The sequence below is a fragment of the Pundamilia nyererei genome, unplaced genomic scaffold, assembly GCF_000239375.1.
Source record: "Pundamilia nyererei isolate P.nyererei 1_Seehausen unplaced genomic scaffold, PunNye1.0 scaffold00038, whole genome shotgun sequence".
Lineage (NCBI taxonomy): Eukaryota > Metazoa > Chordata > Actinopteri > Cichliformes > Cichlidae > Pundamilia > Pundamilia nyererei.
The window spans coordinates 2,127,059-2,138,428 of NW_005187439.1; the positions used below are offsets into that span (position 1 = coordinate 2,127,059).

At 40.3% G+C, this 11,370-nt stretch overlaps 1 protein-coding gene across 1 annotated transcript in view; it reads right to left on the reverse strand.

Moving 5' to 3' along the window:
• bmp2k (BMP2 inducible kinase) overlaps positions 1 to 11,370 on the reverse strand; it is a 56,177-nt gene that overhangs the window by 27,193 nt on the left and 17,614 nt on the right. Inside the window, exons 2-3 of the mRNA XM_013910200.1 lie at positions 3,320 to 3,438; positions 975 to 1,080 (exon numbers count right to left, since the gene is read on the reverse strand). Coding sequence (XP_013765654.1) covers positions 975 to 1,080; positions 3,320 to 3,438 — 225 coding nt within the window. The remainder of the gene's footprint in view (positions 1 to 974; positions 1,081 to 3,319; positions 3,439 to 11,370) is intronic.

Consider the following 11,370-nt stretch of genomic DNA (forward strand, 5'->3'; position numbering starts at 1 on the left):
ACAAAGGGTTGCCTGGTAGACATCGGTAATGGCCATCATGACTCCCGGGTTTCTTTTGTCTATGAAGCCAATTTTACACAATGGTAACAAAATGATCACGCAAGCCCGCCTTACCATGAGAACAGATGGGGGCAAAAAGACGACTCAGAGCTTTATAAGTACTAAAAGCACAGTGCTGTAAGGCAAGCACTTCATTTATAACCAAATATTTAAAAAGTTAGAAAACAGAAATGAGAGTCTCAAAGCAAAAATAAATGGAAGAGACGGTCTTATTTCAGTTATTTTGTTTTTATAACCATTCAGAAGCCAAAACTCAATTAATCATCTAGCTTTAAAAACTTAAATAGTACCAATGCAAGACGATGCAGAATGCAAACAAAATGCTGCACATTTTTACTTTTTCCTTACACGTTTATTCCTCTGCCTCTTGGACTTTATCCTAAATTTGCTTAACTGGTGAAGTTTGTGCTGATTAATGGAGCCATTGTGCTTGTTGTTCTTGCTCTGCCAAACCGTGCCATATGACAAAAGTGGCGTCCTATCTGTGGGCCATTGTGTTGTATCAGCTGGTCGAGTAAGTCTCAATTTTTTACAGTTTTAATGATATATCAGTACAGAACAGATTAACAAATATAGAGGGAGATGTTGCAACAGTTTGAAAAGACAAGGCTTTCTGGGGGGGGGAAATTGCAGAGAAAAAAAACCCACCACGTTGGTTGCTTTGGCAACCAATACTGGAGTCCTACCACACTAACCCAACAGTAAGCCAGCCAGCTTATTATCACCTAGTTAGCCGATTATTCATTGCTTGTCCTTTTGTGTTTATTTTTTTTCCCCCCCAACCTAAACAAAAACAGAACTCAAACCAAAATAAAAACCAGAAGTGCTTTTTAAAAAATAGAAACGACTACATGCATAAAGCAGAACTATGAGGCCTGTCAGAACATGTTTATATTTACAGGGACAGGTTGTACCTTTACAGTACTCCATAAGGATCAGGACCTCCCACACGCTGTCTGACGCAGGACTGATCGTAGAGTCCAGGTAACCAACGATGTTCTTATGGCCCGACAGCTCTTTCTGCAAAGAGGAAGAAAATGGGGGAAGAGCGTGACAAAAAGAAATATCAAACACGTGCTAAACAGCAACACAAAGAATCAACTGATGTGATAAAAGGATCGTTAGACTGGACACAAACTTTTCTTTTCCTTCTTTTTAGTGAGTGCTGGTTCATGTTTAGACATGTGTAGTGTTGCTCCTATATTGCTTCAGTTATGGTTCACCCAGCTATTGAATGTAGAAGCATGAAAACCACAGTCTGAAATAATGTGCTGCAAACTGCTTTAAAGACTCCCGTCATGTTAATCAGAGATGAGTCACCGATGAGCCAAACACTGCATAAAATCTTACACACTGCAATTGTTTTTTGTTTTTTTTTTAAATTCATCCATACAATAAAATAAATTCTCCTAGAATTAAAACATCTTCTGAATTATTAAAATGTTTTTCTTAAATATTTGTAACTGCTGGCTTTGCCAAGTATGATTGGAAGAAAAACACAGGTGTGAGTGCAATTCAGCTGCTTCAGAGGCGAGCTCTGTTTGTTTTCGTTTTTCACTTGATAACTCATGCTCTTACACCATGCTCATCTCTTAACTCTGTAAGGCTACGTCCACACGTACCCGGGTATTTTTTTTAAAACGCAGATTTTTCTATGCGTTTGCACCTTTCATCCTCACGTAAACTGCGTTTTCGGTCACTGAAAACGGAGATTTACGGATATTTTCGAAAACTCCGTTTTTGCATTTACGTGTGGACGAGGAAAACGGAGAAAACGCAGCATCAAAGGTGTGCGCCTTTTTTGACGTCACACTGTGCGCCACGTTATTGTTTCGGTGAAATGAATTTCTACAATACTGGTACTTGTACTCTCTGCAGTGTTTAAATGCTTACATATACACACACACAGTTACTGTCCCTCCACACATACGACTCTGTTCTGCTTCTATGCCCCAGCTTTGTTTACTATTTCCCACCGAGGCTTCTAGACTTCTGATTGGCCAACATTTCTACACGGTTGGGAATATATCGCCACCAGTTACTTTGGCATGTTCCTAGCAGCGTTTTCCTTAATTTTTGCGTTCACGTGTGGACGGGATTATTTTTTAAAACGAAAATGGAAAATCTCCGCTTTCAAAAATATCCGTGTACGTGTGGACGTAGCCTTAATCTTAACTTTATTTATTCTTGTATTATTAATGCATCAGAGCACATCTGCTGGTTCCCAAAGGGCAGCACGAGGAGAGAAACTGCAGCATTTCTTGGAAACCGACACACCTACAGTCGTGTCCCGACAGACCTGAACTGTGTCAGAGTTTAAGGTCAGCTGTGTGTGTGTGACACATTGTTCCAGTTGATGAAAAAGAATTGACACACAAAGCTGACTAAACAGCTCATAGTGAGCTGTTCTTCATTAGGACAGAGGAGAATAACATGAAAGCAGGAAAAGAGTGAAGAGAGTTGCATATGTGAAATGGTTATGGGTGGACTCAAACCCAGGACCCTGCAGCCTTTTGGCATATGGGTTGCCCACTCAACCAGGTGAGCAACCCAGCTTGCCTGTGACTGAAGTATTTCTTTAAAAAAAAAAAGTTTTTAAAAATCATTCATTAAAACTAATTTTTTAAACTCAAACTGAGACCAGAAAAAGGTTAAAAATGCAGCAATACAAACTTTTGGCACTATAATGACATTTTCAAAATAAAAGCCTCTAATGAGTTACAGGAAGTTAACAGGGTTCTCAGAATTGTGTCAAAGGTTCTAAATAAACACTGCACGTGAGCTGTAGAAAATATACCTGGACGCATAAAGGTTCAGACTTTCAAAACAAAAGCCTCAAATGTATTTATCATTTTCCTTTTTTACCGTTTATGAAATGCTGATGCTGCTCATTTATACAAACCTGAATAAGGTTTAATAAGTAATAGACCAGGTGCGGCAGGAGCAACAATACCAGTAATAGAAGACCAAGAGCAAGACGCATAACCTCATGATAAATCTAATAAATGACCCACAGAGCTGCATATCATCCTCATCACACCAAAGTTGTAGGAGAGGATGACGGACATCGGTAGCAAATTTTGTAAAACTATTGAAAAAGCACTTACAATGGGCACACAACTTACGCCACTGTTATATGACGATAAAGTAAAAGTAATTATCTAAATTTCCACAATGTTACTGAAACACTTTAGCAATAAAGATTAGCACAAAGACTTTAAGTGTAGTTGAAATGAAGGAACACTGATGCTGCTCTCACCATGATAGTGATCTCTCTCTTGTAGACATTCAGGTCCGGGACATTGTTGACGTACATCCTTTTGAGAGCACAGCGTACACCGCTGTGCGTACGAGCCAGAAACACCACAGAGAAGCCTCCTGTAAGAAGACGGAATGATAAGTTATCTTTACATCAGCTGCTTCGAAACTTTCTCTTGTATGGAAGTTATTGTACAGGATAACATGAGGCTTCAGACGGAGGCACTCTATGTATAAAAACTTCTCACTTAAGATTCTGTATTGAGTCTCATAATGGAAAATGGCTCACGTTCCAACATGATGATAAGTGCATTTAAACTTCTTTTTTTTTTTTTAACCATCCATGTCACTCGTGGATGGTTATCAACGGTTCATCCAGACTGGTGGCCAGGCAACAAAGACACGTGCACATGCCAAACAAGAACTTCAAGGGTTGAAAAGTGAAGGTAACAAACCAAAATCTCCCCAAACGGATGACATTTCTTGATTCCCTTGTGTAAAACAGCAATTACAGACTGTGTATAATGAAGTATTCTGAAAAGGACTCCAAAATGCTGATTAACCAGCAGCTAACAGGTTAAGGATAAGCTTATTTGGCCTGCATGGTCTGAACTCCAACTGGATCCAATTCGGACTAAATCACGCCATTTTCCTTTTAAACCACAGTGGATTTCCAACAGAAAGTGGAAAATTGAAGTTTAGGGATACAGTGTGCCAATAAAGACAGATGTGCCAGTGTGTGCTGTGATGGGGCAGCCTTTGGTCTGATTACCAGGGGTTTGCTGAGTCACTGAGTGGCGGGCATCAAAGTCCACTGACCACAGAGAGGAATGAAAGCTCTACAATGGTGCACTTGTTATGAAAGTCACCTCAGGACAAAAGACCACATACTCACTACAATCGGAAGTTGTGTTTTAATGAGGGGAGTGCTACATAAGTGTATCTGATTAATGACGGTTACATCTGTGTGTCCTTGTGAGGACAGTAAACAGAAGACAGCAAGCCCCGGTCTGGCAAAGAGAACATAAACAGACTGAAGCAAAGTGTTTGCTTATATGTGGTCGCAACAGTGTGTTAATGTAGCACACATTATCAGATTGGAAGGAGTGGATGAGGTCATCCCACAAGCTCAGAACAGAACAAAACAGGGAGCTAAAGACAAGAGGACAAGCTGCTATGTTAGAGCTGTGTTCAGTGTAAATGTGACACTGCAAATAAAATAACAGCATTCAAAATGAGACTAGTTGGGTCTATTCTTTCTAGTCTTTCCTTCAATCGGGATTGGCAGTGTCAAAAATGCCCAGAATCTGATAATTACTGGTGATTCTACGAAATCGTACAACAGGTTTCTTGAGACTAAAGTTTGACTGTTCGGATAAGCAGCCCACATTTTCACTAGAGTTTCTATAAATGCCACAAAGTGACATATTACTACAATTTTCCAGATAATAAAACACTGAATTAATTCCTCTGGGTTGGGAGAGCTTAAGTGTCTCATGGTCTTGTTCACAAGTCATGGTAAGTTGGTGTTTGAGACCGACCTGCAGATGTGCAAGCCTTTAACTCTTAAACCTGTGATTATACCCATCACATGCATAAAATATTCGTCTGCAGCGTTTTCCTTGCAGCTTTGATTGCTTCTAGGACTAGGATGAGTGGACTGGTTACGAAATGTTTCTGAAATGTGGTGGAATCAAACATTTTTTTGAGTAAACTACTTAAAAATAAGTCTTAAGAAATAAATAGACCTTTGAAGGGGTAGGGAAGCCTACCCTGAGCCTGGTCCTGCTGGTGGTTTCTTCCTGTTAAAAGGGAGTTTTTCCTTCCCACTGTTGCCAAAGTGCTTGCTCATATGGGGTCATATTATTGTTGGGTTATTCTCTGTATGTATTGTAGGGTCTACCTTACAATATAAAGCACTTTGAGGTGACTGTTGTTGTGATTTTGTGCTGTATAAATAAAAGTAAGTAAATTAAATTCCTGACAGTCTAAAACAAACAGTTTTTCTCAGAAATCACCAGTTATGGTTGCAGTTTAATTTACCCCCTGTTGACTTCCTGCAACAATTTCAGTCATACTGGATAACTATCATATTCATATAAAAATAAAATGGATGCATGACTGTCGCTGCTCAGCAGCTGTATCTGCAGCCAGGCTGTCATTTCAAGATTGAAGAAAAACAGAAATTCTGCCAAGTACAAGAGCCAAAGCCATTTACGGCTGCTGGATGCTGTTCATTGATTTGCTTTGGTCTGCCCAGCGCGCTAAGGTCAGCTTGATGGTCACTCCAAACTGCCGTGCCTCGATTAAATTGATTTCCTGTAACAAGGCAGATGAGTACAAAGCCATGAGACAGAAAACTGAATCAAATGGTGGGTTAGGCTCCTATTTAAGAGACCCTTTTTAAGACACTGGGAAGCAGTCATTCTTGCAGACTTTCTGCAAGCTGAAAAACCAAATCATTTGTGATGTGCAGCATGCTTTATGGCCCTGCTGTTTGAGGCAAAAGCTACCTGTGAGTCATCTTGAGGTAAGCTACTTTGCCACAAAGATTCAGGAAGCAGACGTAAAAATCTAACTTCAGGCAAGAAGATGTTGTGGAGGCTGAAATGGACAGGGTGACAGATTTTATAAGAAGAAATCCATTTGCTTAGGCAAAGGGCCAAGAGACTGAAAAGAGCAGTCTGTTTAAGGACACATGGGAGAAATACAGCAAAGCAGGTAAATGAATAGAGAGTAGAGATTTTAGGGCATTAAACCCTTGATGAGTCGATGTGCAGTCTAGTAAACTGAGGCAGTTGTCATGATGACTTTGAGGTGTGCAAATAAGTAATATCAGATGAGCAGCACTGATTGCAAGATTATTCCTGACTGAGATAATCGCAACAGGAGCAAATTATCGGCTCATCTCGGACCACAAGCATTTTGTTATTGGTTATGATACACAACAAAACCCTGAGTCATGAGTATCTGGGACATCTCACAGTACACAACCTGCAATGTCAGGAAAAAGACCAGAAACTGTTTTGTCTCAGATGTTTATTACTACTTGTCCACTAATTACTTTAATGATTATTTAATTCTTTATTTAAAAAGAGTCCCACTGAGGCTACGTCCACACTGGCCCGGATAGATTTGAAAACAGCGTTTTCGTCCACACTAGCGTTTTCAGTCGTTTACCCAGAGTTGTGCGTCCACATTGAAACGGCCCAAAACGCTTACGTTCCAGTCCTGCGCAAAAGCGAGTGCGAATTAAAGAAGTTGAAGAAAAGCTATCTGGAGCATGTACAAACTGATATTAATGTTTATTATTTAGGGCTCTCAAAATTGAGAGCAATCAAAACAACTGCTGTATAATGCCCTCCGCTATCTTTGTTTAATTGGTCACATGACTGCATCGAATGACTAAAATGCATCATCGTTTTAGAAAGTCTGCGTTTTCGAGTGGCCACACTGCGACGGGGCAGCTCCGTTTTGAAATGTATGCGTTTTTGAGAGCGTTTTCAAAACGCTGCGTTTTTCCTTGGGGAGAACGCCGTCTCAGTGTGGACGGGAGGCCAAAACGGAGAGAAATCGATGCGTTTTCATTTGAAAACACATTAGTGTGGACGTAGCCTGAGAGTGAGGTTTATGTCAGTGAGACCTGCGTATAAAAGACCAGGAAGCACAGCTGCGTTCACAATTTAAGGAAAGCATGAGCAACAGTAGCTGCAGATATTCAAATATAAACTTATATAATATAAAAATCAGGATGTAATTTTTAAATCTAGTTTTTCAGTGTGTTAACAGAAAGTCCTGAGACTGAATTTAATCAGAGATAATGATGCAATGGTTTGACGTTTGCCTAAAGCATTGTAAATACACACCATACATTGCTTTCTTCTGTCCTCTTAGAGGACCATCCCACTTTAATGTACGAAATTAAAAAGATTTACCTGTGATAACTTCCGATAAATGTCTTTAAGACCAATAAAGACGCATGCATGTCAACAAAACCACTATAAAAAAAAACCAAAAACAATGCAGACAGAATTGTGCTAATTTTGTAATCTGTGGAGGTCTTCTTCAACCGATTCCTCTCCCTCATACTGGTCATTATTTATGACCGAATCAGTCTTGTAATGAAGTTGTTGACAGTAGTACTTGTTATTGCACTGGTACTTGTTCTGTTCCACAGCAGAAGGAGTACAAGTCTCCTGCCGCACTCTAAGAAGGTGCCTTTGGAGTACATCAACCCTGGGGAACAAAGATCCTCTCTGGAGAAGCAGCTGAATGCCATAACAACGAAAACATGAGACAACAGTAAGGCTGTAGACAGTTAACAGTAACAAAACCATCAATCATTTTAGCTTCTTCTTTTAACGTCACATTTCACTTTTAAACTAGATTTGATATGACTTCGCGTTTTTAGTCTTCATCTTTATTAATTCTTATAAATAACATCATAAAGCATCTGATAATGAGGACAAGACAACAATTTGTCAGAGAAGCCCGTCTCCTGTACACTGAAAGACCCTTTTGTCATGTCGGAGTCCCTCATTTGTCCAGGAAGTCTATGTATGCTGGGCACAAAGCCTTTCTAAAACAAACCATTCCACCCAGAGCCACTTAAGAGAATAATACATTCAATGGCGTACTACTTCCGTGGCTGGCATAGTCATGGGGGCAACAAAAGGCCCAGGGGCTGATTTAGTAGGAATCTGGTCCTGGAGCACATGGCCTCAGTCAATCACACACCAGGCCAGCGGGAAGACATGAAGATGTTTGTAGGATAGTGTGGGCTGAGGCTGTGACAGCCACTCTAGCTGCCAGGATCAGTGAGTTTGTCAGTTTGCAATGAACGAGGGAGGGGTCACAGCTTGTATCAATAACATCTATGAGCAGATTTCTGCACTGGATTAGGGATACTTACTAGCTTCAACAAATTTTAAAAGGACCAAAACTTTAAAAGTAAAAATACATACAGAAAAGAGAAAAAAAAGTGTTAAAGCTGCTATCTAACACCTGCACACACACAAGCATCCACAAAACAAATAAAAATAAAAGCAGCTTTATGCGTCTTATTTTTAGTAGTGTGAATTAAAATCAGGGCTTAACACGTGTAATGCACAAAATTCCCCACGTGTTGAATGATCGGCAAGAAGTGCTGCAAGTAAACTGATCTTCACACCTAAAGAGTAAAGCTTATTTCAACAAGTTCCTCCAGCATACACAGACAGGCTTCCAAGATGTGAAGTTGCCAGCATGCAAAATGGTCCTTTAGCTAAAATCTGACGAGGAACCTGCTCAGGAAGCTAAAACGACAACTGCATACATCAGTCCTGGGGAAGTTGATGCTGACGTGAAGCAATAACCGAAACACAACGGATTAAGAATATGTCTGCTGAAATGAGCTCCTCAATTTGTAAAAAAATATATATATATATAAATGTAAAAAAATAAATGCTACTGTGATGACAGATAAAAGAAAGAGGAGAAACTGAAGAACAAAAGGTAAATTAATTAATTAAATAAGACAATGTATGACCATTATAGTTAAGCTCAAAACAAGCATCTTCTTCAGTGTATAAATCCCTCCTGTGGGAAGCGATTAAGCAATGAGATTCCCCTTAATTTTAAAATACAAAGTCTCACAGTGACTCTGGTTTGGCATTCCTAAATCCATTCAGTGTACTAAAGTCCTGGGGATAGGGATGACTTACTCCAGGAGTCATCAGCCATTAGCCACACCTCACTATTATTTCACTTCCCCTACTGCTCATCTGTACTGCAGAGAAATGATTCAAGTAGTTCCCCATGAATACACGGTCAGCTGTCAATGACAGTTGGGAGGAAAACCCCAAGTCAATGAGGCCAAGACGGGGGTGGGGGTGAAGACTCACATTAAAGCCTGGTGCCGAGCGAGGGCTGTAATTACCAGAAAATTTTCCCTGGCCCTGAATCTAGCGCTGTGGACACTGACATCACTGAAAAGCCTGACAAACTGGGACAGCCCGCATGACAGCCTGTGGAAGAGGCTTGAAAGAGGATCTGAACAGCCTTTAGAAAACAGACACTCAGCACGCCTTTTATACAGGAAAGAAAGAAAAACCTCTGAAGTGATAGGAGTGTCTCAGTGAGGGAGGATTAGGGGATTTAGCAGCATGCAAAGACAATACATTTATGGTTTGTGCTCAGGCACGAGGCGCAGATGTTCTCCTTCTGAAGCGTGACGTCATCGGTGATAACAAACCACTGTACAACCATCTTTCTGTTTCTTTCTGCCTCTTGCTTTTCAACCCACAGCACTACAAACTCAAACACGTCATTGAAAGTCACAAACAGACAAACAAAAGCAAAACATCTAGTTGAGTACAGAAAGCACAAAGCTGTTTCTTTGGGAGGACATTTTTAGCAGGCTGAGGTATTTCCTCTTTGAGGCCCCTGTACCCCCAACATGAACACACATCCCCTCCCCTAAAAGTCTCTCCCTAAAAGAGTTGTAGGGTTGAAGATAAGAGACACTAGCCTGGAATAGCCAGTAAAACTTTCATTTAAGCTTGTAACAATGTTGTGTGAACATAAGGGGCCTTTATTCTTTGTTACTGATGGACTTCAAATTATAAAAATGAGAAACTGGATAAAAAGAAAAAAGTTGTTCTTTGCAGAAATTTTTTCTGTGCCACATTCACCTACAAATCTCATCTTTGCCCTTTTCTCTGAATTTGCCTCAAGTCTAATTTCTCAAGAATCCAACTTGGAAAGATTTGATTTGGCTAACAAGCAAAAAGCTTAAAAATGTCTTACATCAACAGTGTAAGATTCCTGGAATCTGTACTGAGGCTGTGTGAATGATAAAGCAGCCTTACCTTCAACAAAATTACAAATATTTAATGTGAAGTCCATGAAGAACAATGTCTTGACTCATTTTCATTACAGATAAATACTATGAGAAGTGAACAGTGTTTCCCACAGATTTTATTGCCCGTGGGTGTATATACATCCATGTTGGTATGCATGTAACTCTTTATCACTACGTCGTATAAACCATCAGATAAACCTGCAACCCACGCTTTAATGTGTGCCTTTAAATGCTTTTTACCCATCATGCACAGACTTAGCATAAGAAGCTATTTGGACCACAGAGACTAAAAACCAGATATCAAGGACCAAAGGGTTTCAAGTTTGGCATTGTGAAGTTCTCAACTCTGCTTTCTGCAGATTGTCGCTGAACAGAACCACAAACTCCACTTCACACTATGCCAGTTCACAGCCAAGTGTGAAGAGGCTGGGATGTGACCGAGGTCAGGCCTCTCAGCCGAAAAAGGGAGGCGTGTCCGTGTCCGACGTGTTTTTGCTGGGGAGATTATGGCTCTCAGCTGGCTTGGGAACACCTTAGTGTGTTCCCCAAAGAAGAGATGGAGGGCATGACTGGAAGAGAGGAAGGTCTGGGCATCTCTGCTTAGATGGCTGCCCCTGCGACCCGTGAGGAGTCGGGGCAGTTTACAGCAAATGAGCAGTGAGCAGGCTGGGATAACCCAAGACGGGAGAAACAATCCAATTTAAATTTCCAACATAACTTGAAATTTAATTTTTCCAGATGTTCAATAATGTCATTCAGCAGAAAATGGTCATTAAAGTGCTCTTGAATGGGCCCAAACTTTGGTTAATTCTTTCTGAAGTTACATCTGCTCTAATACTGAAAAACAAGTCAAAAATAAAACACTTTGCTCACATCTTCATGTAGACTAACTGGCAACATTTTTTCCACAATAAATGCAGAAAATGGATTTTCATTAACCGACTTCAGGGCCTTTGTCCATTTCCCCAACCTGTGCCAGCTGCTCCTGCTAATTACCGATAATGACTTTTTGATCCTCAGTATTTTAGCAAATCCTCTGAGAGCTGGTATTATACGGACTAATGCGAGAAAGACCTGCTCCTTGGCAGGCCAACACATTTGCAAACATGCAATTTGCGAATGTTGAGTTATAGCAAAGCTGTATTTCTGAAATCAAATATAAAAGGAACGTGTGTTTTGTGTTGTATGGGCAAAGTAAATGTCTATTTTAA